At 43.1% G+C, this 22,929-nt stretch overlaps 1 protein-coding gene and 1 long non-coding RNA gene across 6 annotated transcripts in view; both read right to left on the reverse strand.

Moving 5' to 3' along the window:
- METTL22 (methyltransferase 22, Kin17 lysine) overlaps nucleotides 1-18,520 on the reverse strand; it is a 29,148-nt gene extending 10,628 nt beyond the window's left edge. The window contains exons 1-13 of one of the 5 annotated variants that reach the window (XR_006177586.1): nucleotides 18,466-18,520; nucleotides 18,160-18,352; nucleotides 17,548-17,871; nucleotides 14,618-14,962; nucleotides 14,199-14,239; nucleotides 13,970-14,114; nucleotides 13,344-13,416; nucleotides 12,756-12,808; nucleotides 12,107-12,187; nucleotides 11,192-11,294; nucleotides 10,209-10,377; nucleotides 9,873-9,999; nucleotides 7,915-8,753 (exon numbers count right to left, since the gene is read on the reverse strand). Coding sequence is in view for 2 of the 5 variants with exons in the window: in XM_042864018.1 (XP_042719952.1) it covers nucleotides 8,718-8,753; nucleotides 10,209-10,377; nucleotides 11,192-11,294; nucleotides 12,107-12,187; nucleotides 12,756-12,806; nucleotides 13,345-13,416; nucleotides 13,970-14,114; nucleotides 14,199-14,239; nucleotides 14,618-14,962; nucleotides 17,548-17,677 (1,173 nt within the window). In the remaining 3 variants the exon portion in view is untranslated. Of the gene's footprint in view, nucleotides 1-7,914; nucleotides 9,159-9,822; nucleotides 10,000-10,208; nucleotides 10,378-11,191; nucleotides 11,295-12,106; nucleotides 12,188-12,755; nucleotides 12,809-13,343; nucleotides 13,417-13,969; nucleotides 14,115-14,198; nucleotides 14,240-14,617; nucleotides 14,963-17,547; nucleotides 17,872-18,159; nucleotides 18,353-18,465 lie in introns of those variants that run through there. The other 4 variants (XR_006177585.1, XR_006177587.1, XM_042864018.1 and 1 more) reach the window with 4 other exon arrangements.
- A 55-nt stretch (nucleotides 18,521-18,575) lies between these two features.
- The window catches only part of LOC122176156, a 54,820-nt gene continuing 50,466 nt past the window's right edge, over nucleotides 18,576-22,929 (reverse strand). Inside the window, exons 4-5 of the long non-coding RNA XR_006177638.1 lie at nucleotides 22,408-22,503; nucleotides 18,576-19,456 (exon numbers count right to left, since the gene is read on the reverse strand). This is a non-coding gene — a long non-coding RNA (uncharacterized LOC122176156). The remainder of the gene's footprint in view (nucleotides 19,457-22,407; nucleotides 22,504-22,929) is intronic.

Below are 22,929 nucleotides of genomic sequence, written 5' to 3' on the forward strand. Positions count from 1 at the left end.
ATTGGGTTGTTATATTTGTTACAGAATTAGCTCACAAATTCCAGAATTACCAATGGAAGAAGAACAAAGAAAGGCCTTTTTTTCCCCCTTTTTTTTTTTTTTTGATGATGATTTAAGGTATACTGGATCTGAAAGGCATTCACTGCACTATCCTCACTCCTTCCTTGTTGTATCATTTTTAACAGAGTTGCACCATGCCAAAGATGACAGAGAAGCAAAGAACAAACCCTCATTCACAATCACACAATGCTCAAACTTCTGTGTGCAAATGAACACTGGGAATCTACAGATCACATCAGAAGGTCCTGCAAAATCCCAAACCGACCCCCAGCTCCGCTCCTCATGGTCTCCATCTGACACCACTCCTTCCTCTGGCTTTTCTCATGTTTTTTCTTCAGCTGCCACAGCAGAAGCACCACATTACAGCAGCTACATCAGCCCCTCCAATAGTGCTGATCAAACTGTGCACCAAACCAAACATTTTCTCCACCTAGTTATGTTATCTGGTGAAGCCAGAATGCAAGCAAGGACTACTGTGGGATTTACCACAGCCACACTTACCCTCTCCTTTCCTACCTCCACCAGCACACCCTGCTTCTGTAATCCTATTTCCCTTTCCAAGAAGCTGCATTGCAGCAACAGCCACAGAGCAAAACCAACAAGGTTTGCTTTACACTGGTGCTGGGATGAACACACACAGAGGTGGGAAGCAACACAAAGCACAGAAGTAAATGCATCCCTGTGCCTGCTGCCTGGGAGCACTGCCATCAGGGAGCCAGCAGTATGTCTTGCCTGCAGCCAGGAAATCAGCAACGACTCAGAAGTCATGGCCTCCAGTCTGCCCATAGCACTGACTGCTTGCAAGAGCAGCTGGATTCTAACTAGCTTTTTAATCTGAAGTATTCTCTAATTCCCAGCGAGGCACCATTCTTATCATTAGATTTATACAGCAAGCTGTTCAAAATTTATTCTAATTTTATATTTTTGGTGTACATCACAAGACTAGTGTCAGCTGAGCACCTGGGGAACGCAAGCAGCAGAAAGAGAGATGACAACAGGATGGCTGGTTCCCATTATTGGCATCCGACACAAATAGAGGCTGGCAGACCAGATTCAGAGGATGCATTATTAAAACAAAAAATATTACTGCTAATGAACTACACCAAACTTGTTTAAAATAGTTAACTACTGTTATTTGCACCACTTATTCACATTCTTGTATTATTTTCAGACCAATTTAAAATACAGGAGCTGATTGCAGTTGTGTTTGCCATCAGGGGGTGCTGCCAAGAATCTCCACATCCACTCTCCTTTGCTAAAACAGAACTCAAAGTTGGCACGCTGCTGTGATGTTCCGAGTGATTAATCAACACTGAGCTTGATGCTATACAAATGAGGGGTATTACTGTTCCCCACAAGCTTACTATTTCTTGCTCCCTCTGCTCCCCTCAGGGTTTCTGCAGGCCTCTACGTTTGCACTGCTTCATTCAGAAAGAGCAGAGCTGGAAGGGCAGGAGGCATGGCCTGGGTGAGAACACCTGCAAGGCTGTTCAGTGGTTGGGTAGGAAGAGGAGGGAAAGAGAGATAAATTTGTACCATAACTACAGGCTTAAAAAGTCAGCATGAGAGCCTCCAGCACCAGGGTACAGACTTCCTCGAGAAACTTGCTGCCTTGTGCTTGGCCTGTTAGGAGGCTCACAGGTGGAAGCTGGATACTGAAAACTGAGCCAAGCATAAGAAATGAAGTTATGAAAACATCATTACTAATTTATTTCTTCTCCTGACACCCGTTGTTTTGTTCTGTGAGATACTAGTGACTAGTCCAAGGTCACAAGGGGAAGGAAGAAAAAAAGAGAAACTCTGCAAACAAAAAAAGCAACCAGAAAAGAAAACCTCACGGTGAGAATCCATAACACCACCATCCCTACAAGTTCATCACCTGCATACTCTGGGCTGAGATATCAGCCAGCAGCACAGTGCTTCCCTGCATGCTCTCCTCCATCCCCTTTCCACAAGAGCAGATCTTCTACCCAACAGCTGCACAGACAAAATGAAACGAGGGGGAGATGCTCACCGTGACCCCAGCACCCACACTCACACAGCAGATGCAGCTCTAAATCTGAACTGGCAGCAGAGAGTGGAGAAAGGGTTCGGAGCCAGGAACCTGAATCCAAACCTCTCTGCTGACTCAGAGAAAAACCTCATTAGGGAGTCAGCGAAGAGCAAGAATGCTCTGTGAACCAGGGAAGCTCAAGCAGGCTTTTTCCACAACAGCAACTACTGGCAGCTAAGGAATCCCCTGCTCAGAGGGCCATGCCCCAGTGATGCTCTCCTGACCACACTCCATACTGCTGACAGATCTGAGCAGGTGCCAGGTAAGAACTGCTCCAGGAATGCCTACTCAGTCTTTGTTACTACGCAGCCAACTTCCCACCTCAGATCTCGCTAGGGATATAATCTCCCCAAAAACGTGCCAGACTTGGGAGCTAAGGCATGCTGAGAACATTGTTTAGAAGTAGCTTTGCTCTCAGAATTACAGCTGGGCAACTACAACAGCAGCACTGCATTTGTGCCACCCAGAAGGGCGTGCTGGCTTCCTATAAGGAACCTCCAGCAAGATGCACTGCTTTGACCCACCCCCAAACGAAAGCAGAATTAGAATTTAATTTCTAAGCTGTGAGTTTCACATGAGTCGTAAGGAGATGAACACACCTCAAAGAGCTCTGTTCCCTGCCAGTGCCAAGCTACATTTCAGAGTTATAAAATCTGGATGAGAAACTCACCAAGGAAGCAAACAGAGCTGTTCTACTCATTGCTTCATCATCCCACTCATCATACATAACAGACATACGCTTACAATCACTGCAGTCTTCCATCATACAAAAAAATAAAGTCTATAAAAAAGCTTAGGCATCTGAATCCTATGGCAGCCCTACTGTTTGAGATCTGCCCTCAGTCCTGCTGAGTACCAGTCCATAACTGCAAACCAGCAGTGCCACGTCCTTGGAAGTCAAAAACCCCGCTCTGAAGGTGTTCCCTCTGCTGCAGATACACACACCCACTGGACAGCAAGAGGCAACCTCCTCTGCCACCTGCCAAAGGTGTGCCAGGAGGGCAAGACAGCCTTGGAAAGTTCTCACCTGACCTTCTGCTGAATTTCCAGCATCTTGCTCCTGGAGAGAGGGGAAAGGTACAGTGGGGTCTTTTTGCATAAGGAAAGATAAACAAGGTAATTCAAGGACACAGAAACTGCTTAAGACGTTGTTTTACACACTTTAAATCCTTTGGAAAACCCCCCAGAATACTGTTATTTTTGCACAAATACCATCTGGCAAAGAAAATACCATCTTCCCTGTCTTCCTGGCCCATAGCCATCATTTCAGGAAGAAGGACTGTGGTTTGATACAACAGATCATGAAATACAGAAACAGAGGACAGAGATATACTTCAGTTGGTTTGCTTCAACCTACACCAATCTCTCCTGCTCTTAAAGAGCAGGAATTTGACTGATCAGGTTGGGTGCTTTTGGCCTCTTCAAAAATCAGTCTGTTCCATCAATGTTCAAGCATATTCATCCTTCCACAGGTGAGAGGCCTGAGTAGCAATTATCCATGCTGTGTGCCAGTGGCCTTGAAGCTGCAGAGCCCAATGTGGCATTTTGGCACTGCCTACCTATAATTTCACACCTTCCTGCATACACAGTTCTAGGTGCCCTCCTGACAGGAGCTATAAAATCCAACCCTTTTCTATTACTATTTCTTTTGGAAGCAATAAGATGCTTCCATTCTCCATGCGCTTTCAGCATTCTGCCTGAAAAACACTGAAGCACTTGTAGGAGCAAAAAGATGCACAGACTGACAACATGCAGTGTACAAGAACAGATCAAATGGTATTGGAAAACAACACTAAGCAAACACATCCCATGCCAGGAGACTCACATAACTTCAGAGTCATCTTTTCAGTGGTTTTCTGGCACGTGGCAAATACAGGCAAATTTTAAGATGCAATAGCTTTGATTTCTTTAAGTAAACAATGGACAATATGGTATTCGTGCATTCAATGGCCTTTTTCCACAAGATGTTTCCATTTGGTTAAGAAAGGAAAGCAATCTCAATTTGTATCTGAAACAGGTACAAAATCACAGCTGTGGCAGAACTGGATCTGCCGCCCCCCCCCCCCCCCCCAAGCGCCTGACACGGGGAGCAGCTGACTTACAGCGAGATGAGATACAGCTGAGGCTGCAAAAAGCGCCCTCGATGCGGTTCACAAGACGATAACCCGACCGTAACACATCCGCAAGGCAATTTCCTCATGGCAAGGCTCTCAGGCGCTCACCCTCTCCCACCTCCATCCCGCATCGCCGGAACCCAGCCGGGAGCTCTGGCCATTGGACCGCGGGGCACAGGTCAGCCGCGGTGAGCCCGAAACGTCCAGCACCTATTACAGAATTACTCGGACATCCCCCCCACCGCAGCCCGGCATCTTCGCGCATCGTTCCCTTGGCAGCGCTAGGCACGCAGGACGGTCACCGCCGCAAAGGCCGACGTGCAGCGGCATAGCCCCGGCCGAGCCGCGGCGCCGCTCGGAGCGCACCGCCGGGACACGTGCCGCACACCGCGCCGCTGCGGCTCGGCCCGGGCCCCGCACCGCCGCACCGCGCAGCCCGCGATACGCGCCCGCTTCCCGCCGGGCTCCTCGCCGCCGCCCCCCGCCGCTCACCGCCACCCGCGGGGCCGCGCCTCCTCTGCCCGCCGCGCTCCGGGTGCCGCCGAGCCCCGCTCTCACTCCCCTCCGCGCCGCTGCCCGGCCGGCCGCGCGCACCGCAGCCGATCGGCGACGCCGACGGAGGCGCGCGGCTCGGACTCGGCCCCGCGGCGCGGGGAGGCGCGGCCTCGCGATGTGGGCGGAGCCCCGGATGGCCCTCGGTGAGCGGCTGGGCGCAGCGCCGGGACGGGCGGCGTCACGGCCTCAACCCCGCGGGCAGCAGCCGAAGCGGTGCTAGGCTCGCACGTACCGGGGGGCAGAACTCCGACACCTCTCGTGATTTGTTACAGTAACAAAGGCGCGGCAGTCCCAACGCTGCAAGAAAGACAGCAGCTTTGCTAACAAAGCAGTTTTTAATCACCAAGGACAATAAAGTGCTGGAACGTTTTACTGCAAAAAATGCACGATGTTTACCTATGCCTAAATAATAAGCGGTGCAAACACTCATCAAGGTTCTTAGATAACTATGATTCTGCTTTGAGAGCTAAGAGAATAGATGATGTTGGCATGCACCTGCCAGCCTGCAGGTCCCGCAGCCCAACCCACACCTGGACGTGGCTGTGCTGGGCTTCCCACGCAGCTCCTCAATCAGCAGCTCTCCAGCCCCGGAGCAGCAGTGGTGATCTGCTCAACAAGGTCCCGAGGGATCAGCTGGGACAGTTTCTTGTGCTGCTAAGAAAATGCACTTCATTGGAAGTGCAAAGTTCAGATGCACCACCCCACAAGCACATTATTTTCAAGATCATGCCTTATTAGGGAAAAAAAAAAACACACCTTCCTGATCATATAAACACAGACAATGTGCTAGAAATATTATCATTTCAGGCACTAGCTAGATTCCCAATTATGATCTGCACACTGAACATTAAACCATTTCCTGTTTCTAACCCTAACAGACAACAGACTGCTGAAGGTGTAAACTTATGTGCTGAGCACGACCCACGTACAGCATGATTCCAGACAAGACTGAGAAGGTGATACCCTTACCAGTTCTCTGGCAGGTCAGTCCGTGCTTCTCTCTCACTAACACTGCAAAGCTAGGGCATTTTAAGGCTCTTTGCAACTCTCCTGTTCCTAGTTACTGCCTGTTTCTGGCTATTCCTTACCATCTGTCATAAGTGTCATATCCAAATGTACAAGCTGACCTTTACACCGCGGTATGGGAAGGGTTGGGTCATGGCCTGATGGAGCAGCGGGTGAAGGGGTGTAGCCAGTCCTGGGAGCACAGCTGTGAGCAATTCACCTGTGTGACCATTAACCTCACTTAAGGGCTGGCAGCTGCAAGGGAAGCATCTCTACTTGCAGATCACTGTCTTTGTAGCATTTGGGGAGCCCTGATCCTCAGAAAGGGGAAAAAATTTCTTTATGATCAGATTGTGACTGTTTCCTCTCTTGGGTGATCTGAAACTGGTTTAAGGCAACTATATCTACTGCTGCCTATACTTACAGCCTCAGACACTGAACCCTGAGACTCCCTTCAACAGCAGGATTAGCTCCGTGTCTTTAGGAGGAAATGCTACTTTCGCTTACTTCCAAAAAGCAGAGATGTTTGTAGTTACTCAGCCAAAGACACAGATGTTATTTTTTTTTTCAGATGCTAATTTAAACCAGTTGTGGTAAATGCTTGAATTCCAAACTGAACAGATCCACAGCATCTCCTTGCCTGGATGAGTTTCTGTAACTATACAAGACTATCTTACATCAGCTCAAATTCATTTCTTGCTACTGAACCTCCAAAAAAAAAAAAAAAAAAATCACTACTTAAGTTGCAGATGCATTCAAAAGAAGTTCTCTTCAGTTAACCCACCAAGTAAATAACATCACAAACCAACTGCGGCAGTCTAACCCTGGCAGCTACTCCACCCCACAGAGCAGCTAGGCTATTCCACTTAAGTGGGATGGGGGAGAGAACTGGAACAGTCAAGGTGAGAACAATCCATGGTTTGAGATGAAGACAATTTAACAGGTAAAGCAGAAGCTGTTCAAGCAAGCAAAGCACAAGGAATCCAATCACTGCTGTCTGTGAGCCAGGGCAGCAAGGGTCCATCATGAGCAATGGCTACTTGGGAAGACAAACACCACAACTCCAGGACACCCCCATCCCATCTGTCCTCCAGCTTCTATTCCTGATCAGGACATCAGGAGGTATGGAATCTGCTGCTGGGCAGCTGGGGCTCACTGTCCTGGCTGTGCCTCACCCACATCCTGCAAGGGCATCACCAGAAACAGAGACCTTGATGCTGTACGACCAGTGCTCAGCAACAACTGAAACACTGGTGTGTTACATCATTTTCATCACGGATTCAAAACACAGCACAGTCCAAGCCACTATGAAGAAAATAAACTCTATCTCAGCCAAAAACAGTATGATATCCATCCCTTATTCCACACCACTTCAGTAGTGCTCAGGTCCCACCGTAACCAACAGATTAATCAGCACCCTTCAACGTATACACAGATATCTTTCACTTAGTCTGTGGGCCACCCCTGTGAAAGGTCCATAAAAACAGACACAGGATGTCCACAAAGCACATTTAGAGTGTTCCATCATGAACGGGGGTCTCTCAGGACAGAAGAGGTGGTGTGTTGTCAAAATCAGTGCACGAACCAGGAATAAGAACTCTAGTTGGGAATCCCTGGATTAAGATACAGGGATTTTGTTTGTTTATCTTTGATGTTTAAATGAGAATTGTGAGAGAAATGTTCTACGTTAATCTAGGCAGATACACACCAACATAATGTAATTTTTACTTTGGTTTTCCTCGCAGGAAAAAGCCATCATCGTTCTCTAAAGACCTTTCATCTCATTAAGCAACATGAAAAATAGAGAAAAATATATGTTGATGCAAAATATACCTTAATGCTCCTGCATTAGGAAATAATTGGCCTAAAAGGACCAAACTAAAGCAAACGTAAAACAGACTTTCACAAAGACAACCAGATTCTTCTATGTGACACACACACTCCCACGTGTCACAGGCTGGAACAGTTTTATCATGACATTCTCACAATGCTAAAAAATCCAGCAGGCACAAGAATGTAAGTGACAGTGCACATATGGCAAGTGAAATAAACATAAACACTATAGTACACACAGAATTTGTAATGAGTATAAACACAATGATTTTTGGTTTCATTAATAACACAGAGGAGAACTGATAAATCTGTTATACTTTAATCCAAAAGCTAAGGGGCTGAAAGCCCCATTTGCAGAGGCAGGACACTCTGGGTCACCGTCTTCCCAGCCTCACACATACACACTGAGAACTCCAACGTTTTAAGAGGGAGGAGTACATCACTTCTCCTTCCCATCCTCAGCCTGGCAAGCTTAGAATGCCACTAGGACAACACAGCTCTAAGATTTCTGTGGAACATTTGAGGAAGCTTCAACTAAATGCACTTTGCCTCCTTTCCATTGAGACAGGTGCCCTAAGCTAGAATGATTCAGATAAGACCAACCCAAAATGAAGGTTTCATACAGAGATTGCTTAAATGGAAGTCCGTGAATGACAAACAGGGCTTGCCCATAGATTGTTTCACAGCTGTCCATAAATACAAATAATGTGCAACTCTGCTAAGACTGAGAAGTGTATCCAAGTTCAGAAAACTAGAAAATAACACGTGTGACATCTGCAAATTGGCCACGCAGATGAAGGCAAAATACCTCTGTGTTAGAAACTAAAGCCTAAGTCATCAGTCCCAGAGAATGTGCAGCTCTGCGTCACTGCCACAGCTTCTCAGCCAGCACGTCCTCTGAAGATCAACGTTAACCAGTTTCGTAACAGAAGCAAAGAAACCACATCCTAAGAGCCAAAAAAACAAGACTTGCTGAGGTAAGGCAAATCTGCAGGGAATTAGTTTCTGAGAACTCACATCCGACAGGAAATTTTTCAATAAAACACTACCCAAAATATTATCGTTAGATTAAGATCTTCTATTTTCTCATGTCCCTGTCACGTTAGCCGATCAGCCATGATCTTCCACAATTCCTACAGGAGGGGAAAAATTCATATAGTTATTTTCTCAGATCAGTAGATTGCTATTACAATAAAGCTCAACTTGCACACACTCTCTAATTCACAGAAAATTCATTTACGTAATCTCCCACAACAACCAACACATTATCTCTGAGACAGAACAAGAGAACTGAGTTCTTTATTCCTGCAGTATGATTTTTTTAAATAAAAAAATAGGACAATTCAAATAATTTCTAAAAATAATTTCACTGGTCTACAAAACATGCAGGATTTTGACTGAGAATCTTGCTCTTTTTCTTAGTCTATGTTGAAAAACACTTCCAATATTGCTAGCAAAGAAGTAGCTTAAAAACAGTCCATTTATTGAGGACTCCAGGTCTCACAAATGCATACCTTATACACACGCTTCTCAATACACTGCAGAGTAAGGATGAAAAACAGACACTTAGTCTTTGTAGAGTAATTTCAGGTAAGGTTCTTCTGCTATTTTAAAGATTAGTAATCAGATTATCATATCCCTATCACCACAACATCTGGAATTCTGGCAGTGTACTCCATGATTAACAAGAAGACTTCTGCATTTAAAAAAATGTATCTATTTCAAAGGCCAGCAGCCTTCCACAAAAGGTATGTAGAAAACACGTTCACACCTGTAGATATAACTCATCTTATACATGTGTGGACTTCTTATAAAACATTCATGGAAAATCTTATGCCTGAAGGTGTCAGCACTAAGAAAAGCAAATTAATCTCATGAAATTGCTGTGAAACCCATAGCCACACTATGCATACACACTGTACCACACAAAACAGTACGTTGGCTCCATGACTGCAGATTCAGAAGCTAGTACAAGACTTGCAAGTTCTCCCCAAAGGTCTCTTACTTTGTATTGCTACAGAAGCTAACAAGCTACTAGCTGGCCTGTGTAATACTCATAAGAGCAGACAATTGGAAAACAGAACAGAGAGGAAACCATGAGTGCTTGGAATGTAATTTAAATAATGTATCTGATACATCTCTAAACACCAGAAGTTTACTACTTGTCAACTTCTCCATATGTATGTATAAGAACATAATTACCTCAACCCTGATTGGGAATTATGGGAATAATAAAACGAAAGCTTTTTTACATTCAAAGAAATGAAGAAGATACCGGTCCATTTTCCAGTCAATCACAAAAATTGTTATTTTACAAAGTCCCGGAGATTGCTCTCATTTCCTCAGAGGTTAAGAAACAATTTAAGCCACTGAATTGTTCTGTGATAGAAAAGGACACATTATGCCTATTTAGTGGGGGCTGTGTAAGCACTGACAAGAATCATTTTAATACAAGGAAAACTAAATGGAAATAAATAAGAGCATAACATTTGTTCTTCTGTTCTTACTTCATGTTCAGTACACAGCTGAAAACTAATTTCAGATCGCCAGCCCAACATATGCCATTTATTTTAATGAATGCTACTTACCAACTGCTCAATCCTTTCATAAGTAAGAAACTGGCAGAAATCAGGCTTAATGGGTTCCACACTGTATTTCATTTTTCCATCATGAAGGTTCTCCAAATCATTTAGAGTACTTCGAAAATGACTGTAGGCTTCACACGTAACATCCATCTGTCTTAAAGTGAAATTCAGCCTGGCAAGACAATACTTAAATTAAAACCTTTTTTGTATACCTGCATCTTAAACAGCTATGTAACTTTCTTCAGCTAATGAGAAACTTAGGTCTTCTCAGAGTAATTCCTTTCCACAATTAAAAAAAAAAATAAAATAACCCCTTGCTGCCCCAGAAAGCTTGTCCTATCCAAAGTCTTATCCTGTCAAAAACCCAGTAAGTCTTGGATGAGCCTTTCCATTGATTTTAATACATTCTGGTCCAACAAAATAACCGCCTTTGTTTCTGGGACAAACACTTTGGACCAAATCACACGAATAGCTATTGCTTACATACCTTGAAGCATAATCAACTTACATACTAGTTTATGAACAGACTTCAACATACAGCTACTCAAAAGCACACAATTCCTTGAAAGAAATCACAAGAGCAATTACAACTGGGGGGGATGCGAGCTAGGAAATGTGTGTATTTTCTCATTCTGAGCCCTTTCACTCTGCTCCATAAGCATAGGACCTCAAAATCACAGCAAATTTTGTCAGACATTACAGAATACATTACGCTGGCCACCTATTAATCTTTATTTGCACAAAGGTTACCTAATGCATGACAAAAGTAAGATCACAAAAGCCACACTTTTCTGGTGGTCAAATTCTGAACTTACAAAAATTAAAGAAGTTTAACAAATGCTTGCACTGGGCATTCACAGCAGCCTTCGATCAACCCAGAATCAGAATAATCAGAATCCGGCCTTCAGGCACATCAGGGCTTTCACTCAAGGAAAGGAAAGAATGTAAGATTCTAGTCCTTATGTTAGGATGTTGGTAATACTTGCCTCTTTTCTATGGCTAGGAAAACTGTGCAAGAATGTTTCAAGTTATGTGTGATTCTATACAGCGTTCTGAAGAAGGCATCTGTCAGATCATCGTCATAGAACACTATGGGAAGAACATGAAGAGCACATGGCATTTACATGTAAGCATTTACTAAATCTCAGGCTTGAAACAACAAGAAGCTTTAATTCTATTATTATAACCAAACAAATAATTACTTTATCTAAACTCCCACATTTATTATGTATACATGTATTACACATTTAATGGCAATGACTGACCCAGTGACAGTATCCAGTGCTGCTCTTCACAACAAGAAACCTTAAAGATTTCTCTCATGAGGATGGGAATCACTTCTGCCAGGCAACTTACAGAACTTTAACAAGATCTCTCTCAGCTGGAAATACCTTACTGCAAAGCTAAAAAATCACATACCATATTTCTTTCCTTTTTTTTTCCCCCCCACTTCATTAAGAATAGGGGAAAAAAAAAAAGCCAGAGAGATGCAATAGGACACATGCAGTACCTAAAAGTCTTCCCACACTATGGAGCGTACTAGTGCGGCCACCTATCTGTCTTTACTTGCACCAAGGTTATCTGATTCAAGATAAGGGTAGGACAACAACACTTAACTCTTCTGAAAATCAACTTTATCACTTATGAGCAACTTTAACTAATTTACTCAATTACAAATAATAAGGAAAGGCTATTAAGATTTTTCAGTATCTTATTCTTCTATTGCTAATTCAGACAGTAAATAGAATACAGACAAGAACACTCGAGGCAGAGATTTGACAAACTAAGCTAAGGATTTGATCTATCACATTTCAAAAGCAAACTAGGTGTAGTTAAGTTGTTCCTCAAAATGCTCAAGCGAGCATTTTTGATTTAAAAGCTTGCTGGTTATGTTTTCCTACCATCAGCTGCCATTATCACAGTGCAGTGGTCATGCAAATCTGCAATCTCTTCTTCAGACCAGCTATAGAGAGCTTCTGGATCTGTAACAAAAGAAGAAAGCTTATTTTTAAACTACACCTTTAACTGTTTGATAGATTCAAAAAATTAATAATTTAAATTTAGTGATCAGCTACTCAATAAGCAGAGCAACTCACTGAAGGGAAATCACAGCCTCCCCCTGTTTGCTCTCTGAAGATCCCTTTAGTCCTTTGCTTTTGCTCTTCCTCTCTTGCTCAGGGCTGATTGATGTGACTAAGCTTCCCTTGACATAAGAATTTACTACCAGTTACTATCCTGCAGCAAGAGTACAGATTCAGTTAAAAACAAATGCATTTTTTGATTAAGCTTCCTCCTGTGACGCTTTCTAAAATCTAGAAGCTTTCTGTGAATATCTGAAAACCAACAAGCCTGTTCATCTGGCAGTATCAAGTATTTTGAATAAACACCTGAGGCCCAAGAAAAGCTTCGAAAGCCTAAGGATGATTTTACTTCCTTAAATAGCCGTTCAACTTTTTGAACCATTACATCATATTACATCATATTTAACAGATAAAAAGCCTAAAAAGCAAAACAGGATTCATAAACCCTACTACTGCAACAGCTACCTACCAGTGCAGAATTCATCTTTCAGCCAGTCCAGTTCTTTCACTTTAATTTCTCCTGTGGGTGTAGAAAGATCCCAACAGTGACAAATGATCTTTCAGTCAGTACTGAAACATGTGATAAGATATACTAAAAGGATATATGAAACAAATAAGACTGGACATCATTTACAAAACCAGTCATCCGCTGACAAAAGGAGAATAAGACAAACTTAATCATCAGAAATATCTTACTTTCTCTTCTACATGTCACTTGCAAGTTGCAAAGTTCAGCCTCTGCAACTTGCACTGTTTACACGACCCTTGGCACCTAAACGTCCATGATCCTCACAATTACCTCAGTGAAATGAACATAACAATGTAGAAGCCACAGCTGGGCTTAACTTCTTAACAGAGAAAGATTGAATATTTTGCTCCTTTCCAAAAGCAGCTATCCCATTTTGAAACACGTACAGATTTCTTGCATCTTTCTAAATGAGTCAGTTCTAACCAAAACAGAAGTTGAGTTTACCTGTAAAAATGCCAGCCAACTTGCCAATGACTTCTTACAATTCACAGACAAGCAACTGCACGAGTACTGTCTGCACAGCACTTACCTCCTGGTTCCATCAGGTGCTTGTTTAATGCAACATTTTTTTCACACATGGCCAAAAGATCTTCACCAACATCTGGAAGAAAATAATGACAGTATTCAAAATGAGAACATTTCACATGTGCTGTACATTCCTCTGACCTCTCCGACTATTGGTCTCAACTTCTCTCAAACTAAAATTCAGAGCAGCTCCCTTCCCTCATGACTGCTTCCACAGCTCCCTTGCTTTTTTCTTTCATTACTAAGCTCCATTACAAAGCACATGTCATGATAAAAGGAGTTAGATCACCATGCTATCTATTTTAATCTAGAAAAGTATTTGGTTTTTAAAACACTTGCACCTGGAATTATTGCTGCTTTTTCAATCTGTCATGAAAGTGCTTGCCATTTTTCAATAAACAACAACATATTCACAGAATCACAGAATTGTAGGGGTTGGAAGGGACCTCCAGAGATCATCGAGTCCAACCCCCTGCCAAAGCAGGTTCCCTACACCAGGTTCACCAGGTACACCAATGCATTTTATATGCATTGATAACAAATTAGCAACTAAAAAAAGAGCAGGTGATGATAAAATCCCAGAATGAAAGTACTGGTTTGCGGTATTTCATGAAAAATAACTGCCTTACCTGTGCAATAAACTCTGCTAGCAATCATTCCCACGATGATGCTTGCAATTCCTGTGCCACCTCCAAGCTCTAGCACTGTGCAACTCCTGAACATATCCCGTTTAAACAGAATGTAATCAGCAAGAAGAAAGGCTGCACGCCAGACCTTTGGAGAGGAGTAGCAGTTAAACCAGAGAAATTCTGAAGCACAATCCACAAACAGCAAGACAATACAAAGCAGTATACATACTTGTTTACCAACATCTTCTAAGGGGGTTGCCATAGTATGCTCTGTGAAAATGGAAAGAGAATATTGTTTCAAAACACTGTTCAAATCAAGTTGCATAATAGCAAATTTGAGAAGTCAATTAATGCTTCCCTCTTAAGTCTAGAACTAAGCACTGTTAATTCTACACAGTAATGCTGGATAATGATGAAAACCCCACTCTAATTAAGGAAAGCCATTTCTCCATGATACACAACTGTCCAAAACACTTTTGGAGAAGCGCCGTTTTTAAAGCACTTAACAGTATCACAGTATTACTATGGCTTATTATCTACTTCGACTTACCAAGTTCTCTTTCATTTAAAAGACCAACTTAGTTTTTCTTTGTTTTACTTCAGCAGATATTTATTCAATTTCTCCTTGAACATAAGCCTACTATTTACCTATTTTAACAACACTGCTGCAAGCGCATTCTTGTTCTTCAAATGCATTTTCTCTTCCTCTCATCAGAATTACAGGATATACTCTATCCCTCATAAGATCCTCTGTCTCTGAGTCACTGGCTCTTTGAGGCCTTCTGACCACGTCCAAGTCTCCGTCCTCATCTAGCAGAGCTTCTATTCCTTCACTGTTCAATTCCTTTTCATATTTCAGATTATTCCCGTCCTTGTTAGTTAGTTCATCTCCACTTCTGTACTGGTGTTCTCTTTCAGTTGTAGTTTCTCTTGCATACTTCTCAGAGGCCCGATCATCTGTGTTCCAAAGGAATTTGAAATACGACAGGAACACTGCAAGAACACGGAGTGGGAGGAGGATAAAGTTAAAGATTGTATAATCCATGAATATTAAGATGTTATAATTACAAAATAAACAAGAGTTTGGCAAAGCAGATTATGATAAAAAAAAAGAGACTAGATAGAAACTTTACCCGTATCCTGGGCTCACTTAAAAAACTCCAGCAGAGCACATCTCTAGAAGAGATCCTTCCCCACTGGTAGCCAGCTCTCCAACAGGTCCAGGAGCACAGCTGAATTGCCTTCACCTGTGCTCCTCTGGCTGACTCATTGCTCCCCTCAGGTGGTCAATCAGAGGTTCAGGCTGTGACTCAGCAGTTCCCATTAAGATCAATGCTAGGGAAGAATGGAATCTATACGCAACCTCCACTGGCATGACATTTGATATGCATTTCATATACCAAAAAATCTAGAGCAGTGAAAGCATTACAGGTATCCTGGAATACAGCTCTACTTGCTAGAAAGAAATATTTCTGCTAATTCTGTCAGAAGGGATAAATGAAGCACTACCAACATCTGCTGGTTGACTAAGCATCTACTCTGTCACAGTTTACATTTTCACCTTACTTAGAAACTTGTTTCAGCAATCAGGAAAATAAATGGTTTCTTACATCCTCTAACAGATCTTCTGTTGAGGTCGATTAAGTTTAGAGAAGAACGAATATCACAAATTAGGAATTATATCAACATGAGGAAATGAACTCTATCTTAACGGACACAAACACGCTTCAGAAAAAAAAGTAAAAGGAATTTCTTTTTCTACTTTCAAACCCTTTTGAGACTCAAGTAACTTCTCACCTTGCCATCAGCTTAAAGCTGCAAGAGGCAGCACAATAAGCAGTGTGCCTCCTGTCAGCTTAGGTTGGACTTACTGATGCTTTTCTTTTCCTTTGTTTTTTTAGCCAAGAAAATGTCTATTGAAAACAGCCTACACCAGCAGTATCTAAGAAGAATTTCTTGGAAATGAGTTCACTCCCACCAAGGGGAAACTGTTTAAACTGTTTGCCCACTATTGATTTCAACAGTTTCACAATTTATGGAGTTCTATTTCAGTTGCTTCAGAGATATCCGAAGTTGGACATACAGGGTACTATGGGAACATGAGAAGTCCTTCTCTAGAGATCATAACAGCTAGATCTTACAACAATCTTCACTGTCTATCCAAGCACAAGAAATTTATGACATCAGCTACTGTTTGCATGATAACCACATTAAATGGATTTGATGAATTAGAGGATGCAATCAACATATCACAGAATCATAGAATATCCCAAGTTGGAAGGGACCCTGCTCTGTAAGTTCACTCTGATCCTCAGAATTTCAAAATGGAAAATTGATCCAAATAAGCAAGGACGAAATCCCCAGGAGATCCTCTAAAAACAGCGAAGTGGTGGTGGCAGATTATTGCTGGATTTTTCAGAGTAGAAGCTGTCATACTACAACCCAGCCCTGGTATGGGAAATTCATTAATTTCTTAAGACTACAGACACTCAGAGTACATAAATCAGACTGTCATGTTACTGTGTTGAAAGGTTCTTTGTGCCAAGGAGAGTCACATCAAACAAACACTAAGACACCACAGTGACTGAACACCTAGTGGGAAGGCAGGGCCGACCCAGGGGAGCTGAGGTGCATGCAATGTACCAGAGTGGATGGAAGGGCAGCAGCCAGGATCCACCCATTCCCAGACCTCATTTGAGGATAGAGGCAAGGGTATCTCACTGGAAATCCCTGCCTACCTGAGGCCGTCCAAGAGTAAATAGATTTTTTTCCCCTTTGTTTCTGTACCCACGGCTGATGCATTTGGGCATATCCTCACTTGCTGCAGCCTGTGACTTTGATACCCTGTTATCATTGCTGTGCTTTCCGCTGCATTATAGTGTTACAAGCACATTTTACTAACTGCTTCAAGGACTTTTCCCTTGACAACCTTATAGAAACCTACAAGCTGGTAAAGGCAGTCATTTGCCAATTCATTTCCACTAAGGACTTGATTCTTCCATTTATATAAATCAGTCAAGCTCATTGCTATATTCAGATTGGTTGTAGCCAATTTTTTAAATTAAAAAAAAATACAACAACAGAACAGAAAACAAAGCTGCTGGGTTCCTCTGGAACAGATGGTAAATCATCATTTAATGATTTTATAAAAAACAAATGAATTACTTATGCACTTAATTCAAGTGGCAGTATTTAAAGCTGCTGGTGGCTCACTTGTAGTCTATATGCAATACACAAACTAACTCCTTAACGTGATCCTCAAAGGTGCTGTCTTGAGATTCTAGGTAAAGGAATAAAAACATAAAATTAAGCTTGCACAAATACTGATGTTACTCCTTCTCAGAAAGTAACTGAAGCTGTTTTTTTCTGTTCTAAGATCTACAAATCCATATTAATAGTTTTATGTAGCTATTTTCACGAGGAGAATCCAGTTAGCCCTCTTCCCTCTGAGCAGGAGCAGTTCTGCTTCTGCTCAGAGTAAAATACATAATGATTACTATCAACCAATCAAAGGAGGACTAAGACAATACAATAGACTGTAATTAAAACACAGTTCCATCAGTCTAAACATGCATTACCTGGCTGCCCAACCGCATTCAATCGTACCATGAGATGACTTTTGTTGGGACAGTGCAAGTGCACGTCAGAAAGGACGGTGTCACTTTTGAACGTGAGGTTATCCATCTCCTTCTCCGTGACATCTCCCATGGTACGTCAGTGAGAGGGACACCTATGGGGACAGCCGCTGTCGCCAGGCAGCCCACTGTGAAGCACAGCTGCCATGGAACTGCTCTGCTCAGCACAACCTCATGGCACAGCTTCCAAGGCCTTGGGCAAGCTGCTGTCACGCAGTCTCCACTGCGCCCTGATGAGATACGGGGCTGTGCATGGGGGTCTCCAACCTACAAGCAAACACAGACAGCTTTCAGCTCGGTAACACTGCCCTGAGGTGTGAGGAAACAGCTTACATCAACAGCTAAATTACAGGGCTGCAGTGTTGCTTTCACAATGCTCCAACAGCTACAGTTCACCACAAACACCACACGCTTCAGGAAGGCACACTGCTCGTTAAGTTGTGTTAAAAGCAACCAGCCATGCCGTGATAAACCAAAGAACCCGCAGAGCCGCGCAGTGAAGGCTCCCTCACACGGCATGGCTCTCAGAAGCCAATGCACAGCTCAGTTCCGTACATTTTGTACAAGTACTGGCTCTTCCTGGAAAAACCTGGCTCCTCTCACGTGCCCCCACCAGAAGGGCAATCGGTGAACGTATCCCGCGTGTCTCTCAGTTCTCTATTTTTCTCCACAGAAACAAACAGCAACCCTCCTCGCTGCCCCGTGCCCGCGGCTCCGCCGGTTCTGTTCTAAGGCGCAAACATTTCCCCTAGAAACAGACATAAAAAACCGACATTTATTTCTCCGGACATTCTAAGAAAGGCGTGTAAAACACGAGGGCAGCGCAGCCGTGAGGACAACGTTACTCCGGCTCACACGCACCGGAGCAGCACCTCACGCACACCGCGCCGCCATCTTGGAGCCCGCGGCTCCTTCCGGCGCGCGGCTGACGCGCCCGCCCCGCCCTCCCCGCCGCCATTGGGTCAGTCAGAACGAACGGCCTCCATGGCCGCCTGCCTGCGGCCGCCTGCAACTGCAGTAAGCAAATAACGCTCTCCAAAACTCTGCCATGTGCCTATGAGAGCTACATAAAACACGGGATAAAACAAGAATACCCTGACACCAAAAAAGGATTCAAATTAGAGCAAATACTCAAATGAATTCCATCTCGTTTGGCGTGACATGTGGAAGGACAGCTGTTGGAGTTGGTGCTCAGCCTCGAGGCATCACAGAAGAAATCAGGCACGTTTATGCTTTCACCAAGAGCAGCCATCTTCCAGCAGCTTTTTCAACTTAACGTACTGCGTGTGAAAAATATTTAAAGCTAAGTGCAACTGAATCACATCAAGTCAAGAAGCAAAATGATATCGTCTCATTATGAATGTAAAAGCAAGATTTTTAAAAAATATATGCTCCTGGTTGAACAGGTTCTTGCAATACCATGGCTCAAAATTGAAGAATTTTGCTTGTTTGCTGGGTAAGAACAGCTGAAGTGACACACCGTCATTTTCCTGTACTGCAACTGTGACTGTCAGAAAAGCCAGCAATGGACAGAAAAATAGAAAACTACAAGTTCTGCAGGTTCAGAAAAAGCAACTTGTCAGTTCATATGCTGTTCATGAGCACTTTGTTGTTAGGGAGCCAGCAGATGGAGAGCAGTGGTCCTTCCCCTCTGCTCGGCACTGGTGAGGTGGTACAGAGTGCTGTGTCCAGCGCTGGGTCCCACAGAGACCATCATAAGAAGGCGAGGGTCCACTACAGGGCCGTGAAGGTTTGAGGGGGATGGAGCACCTCTCCTGTGAGGAGATGGAGAGAGCTCAGGCTGTTGAGCCTGGAGAAGGCTCAGGCGGATCTCATCCTTGTCCATAAATACCTGGAGGGAGGTGCAAAGGGGATTCAGTCTCATAAAGACATCTCAGGTGACGGTACAGAGGACACAGTGAACTCACAGGTTGTGTATAATTGCGGTCCAACAGACATGCAGCTTTTCCACAGTACACTGCACACTGAAGAAGTGATGTGATTGATTTCCCCATTCATAGTTCTAGCCTTGCAATCAGCACAAACACTGAAAATAACTGGATTTTGTTGAAAGATACTCAGAAGTCTTGGTGCTGATTATATTCAATTCAAGGTATGTTCTGATCTGATGCTTTAGAACAGGTATCATGAAAGCTGAAGAGCCTATGGCAGCTGGTCTATTATTTTACTGACCCATTCCCTATCCCCAAAATCTCACTAAAGCAATATATTTTGTAACAGTAATAAAACCGGTAGTTTTAAACAATAGCTTGGGGTCACATTATAATGAAATAGACAAAGGAAAAAGATCTTTCTAGGCTTCAGATTAAAAGAGCAGCTATCAGAAAGGCCACAGGAGATCACCAAGGAACTAAGTATAACAATAAAAAGCAGCTTAATATCTTGTTTTTCACATTGACGTTTATGTGTGTGCATCCAAATTTTTGCTCTTGGTGAGTGCAGAGTAAGTGGTGCTATGGGCACAAATACATATATTCTTTTAATAATTTTATATCTAGTACCACACATTACCATGCTGAATTCATATCTTATAACACTGACAAATGTTTATCCTCCCAATCCATTTGTGAACTGGCTGATAGTGATTACACTTTCTTCATAAGAGAAAAAAGCAATAAGGTTTTTAGGAATTGCATGTCCAGGCAGCACCAAGTGCCTTTGTTTAAATTGCTTTTCCAAAGCGACTTAGTATTCTTTGCATGCAGCAGGGAACAAAATTAGAACTACTTGTTCCTACCCTAATGCCCTAACCACAGTGCCCTTGGATGCCCAGGCTATTCTACTCTTCTTATTACAGATACATTAAATCAGAACGAAAAGTGAGAGCATGTACCAGTAAGTAAAGGTGAAATCTGACTGTAATGCTATGATCGCACCCTGTGTATTTCTGCAATAATGACAACTATGATTAGCATCCGCTGGTATGCAAAGTGCTTTGAACTTGGAATGAATAAAAAGACTGTTATATAGATGAAAAATCAGTGGAGAACTTTGTTTTGCTATCCAAGCACATGACACCTCGGTGCTGGTCAGCAGGTTGAAAATCCCTACATCACTGCTTGAGGTTGAAAAGTTCATGAGGAGTCAATGAACAATAATTTAAAAGGGCAAGTGCAGCTGTCAGCTTCTGTGTTTCCATATTTCTTGAATATCTACTTCTTCCCAGGGGAAGCTTGCCTCATCCATCAAGAAAACCAAATTACAAGGCAATGACAGCAGTGCAGAGCTAAACCCACAGTGATTTCTTTTTCATTAACTATTTTGTGGTTGTTTATCAGAAACATTCACTCTCTGATTATAGCATTATTCTCCATTGGATCGTTCAGTACAAGAATTTGCATGCCTTTGGCACCATCCCATCAGGACTTCTCCCATCCAACACAGGCAGATTTACATAGAGTATTTTCTGAGAGAGGTCTGTATGTCACACGTCAGGTGGTTCTTAAAAGACACCCAAATTCTCTTTAAGCAGGAGGAAAAGAGCAAACTTAAGGTGAGTGAAAAGCCCTCTCTTATGCTCAAGCATACCAAATCCATAAAACACAGAAGCACTCTGATGCATTCAGTAGCAATCACAAATCATTGTCTTTTAAATTGGGATCTCTAAGCTAGATTACAGGGAAGAACTGCAGAAAGGCATTTGATGCTCGCATGCTCTATACCAAATGCTGTCGTAAAGTTTTAGTAAAGACTTCCACACTGATTAATGCTCCAGAAAGTAAGAGAAAATTCCATCCATCCATTCTGCTCATTTCTGCCCACAACTTCTTTCCCATTCCCCAGCCCACCTCTGGGGGTGGTCAGTCTCTTCTGAGATTTGTAATATAAAATTAGGCTCTTTGAGGTCAGAATGCTGCATTTTGCTACGCTGCACCCTGTGGGCTATTAATTATCTGTGATATCTGAGTAGCAGGTTGTACGCAAAGGGTACTGCTCCTTCTCCACGAAGATAATTCTACGTTAAAATCTAAGCTCTTCCTACACTGAAAACCCCAGTGTGACTTCCAAGTTTGTGTTATTTTTAGAGATCTCAGTAGATTTGTAATTAAATCTCTGGTGAAGCCAGTCTGTGCCACTGGCTTCTTCCTTTCATTATGGACCCTTTCTCATGAATACATGAAAATGTTTTGATGAACTGGGATTCTTTTGTTTTCCAACTTTGTAGAAGTTCATTTTGTTTTTCTTCTCAGCATGAGAATGAATGCCTGCAGATTATGCTGATGTGGAAATTAAATCTTGAGCTCATATATTCTTGACATTAGTTTTTCTATCATCACAGGGCATAAAAGGATCAGGAGCTAGCAGGTCTAGCTTTTGTTTTCTGTAAATTTAAGCCAGACAGATTCTGCAAGGACCTCCACATATTCTGACGACTAAAACAAATTATTTAGTAATGTTCCTAAGAATAAGCACGTCTAGAGCTCTGTGGCACCAAGCTTAGGGAAAACAACTGTCTGGGATGCATGTCACAGATGTGCACCCTGTGTGGTAGCATTATTCTGGGGCCACTTGGACCTACACAGCTTAAGTGCTGCTGTTTCATTCTGTGACACCCTTTGCTTTCCCTTGACATTAACTGGAGGAGGGCGATGCAGGCTGGTTGAGATGTGTGGTTGGCTCAGACCTGAGAAGTGAGCTGATGAACCATCTGCGCAATGCGTGACGCTTGTGGGGCCAAATAAGTTTGCAAAACAGACAAGTTCGGAGTCCCAATTAAGATTCGTGCCCCAAAGCTCATTTATGTCTTATTACTGGATCAATGAATCTAATGAAACATTTCACCTTGTTCCGCGAGGCTTGTATGGCTTCAGTCATCCGATAACAACAGCTGCTTAGTTTGTAGAATGACACCAGCACTTTCATGTATTACAAATACACCTGGGGGAGGCAAGAGATAATAAAAGCTCAGAATAAAGATGCAGTCGCTTAACTGTGTATTCCAGAATGGAAAGACTATTATAAACGCCAGCAATGCACATCCTTGTTTGGAGTTGCACAGCAAAACACAGGCAGGAGTGATGCTGATGGGTGTGTGTAAATAAACACGCTCTTTCCAGGAATATTTTCCTTTGAGCTTATCCTGCTGCTGAAAGCACACCTGAGAGCTTGATGCCACGAGTCACACGTCGTGCCCCGTGCCCATGCCAGAAAAGAACAGAGAAGGACCGTTTAACGACTGGGCGTTACTTAACGTTCCCCTGGGGAGTCTGGGACGAGTTCTGAGCAAGCAAGCAGCAGAACGAGGCTCCCTATGGAGCGCCCGTGCGGACCGCCCGGGAGCCGCGCTGCTGCCTGCGTGCCGCT

The sequence above is a fragment of the Lagopus leucura genome, unplaced genomic scaffold (assembly GCF_019238085.1).
Source record: "Lagopus leucura isolate 7727_CA_CO unplaced genomic scaffold, USGS_WTPT01 Super-Scaffold_760, whole genome shotgun sequence".
NCBI classification, from domain to species: Eukaryota; Metazoa; Chordata; class Aves; order Galliformes; family Phasianidae; genus Lagopus; species Lagopus leucura.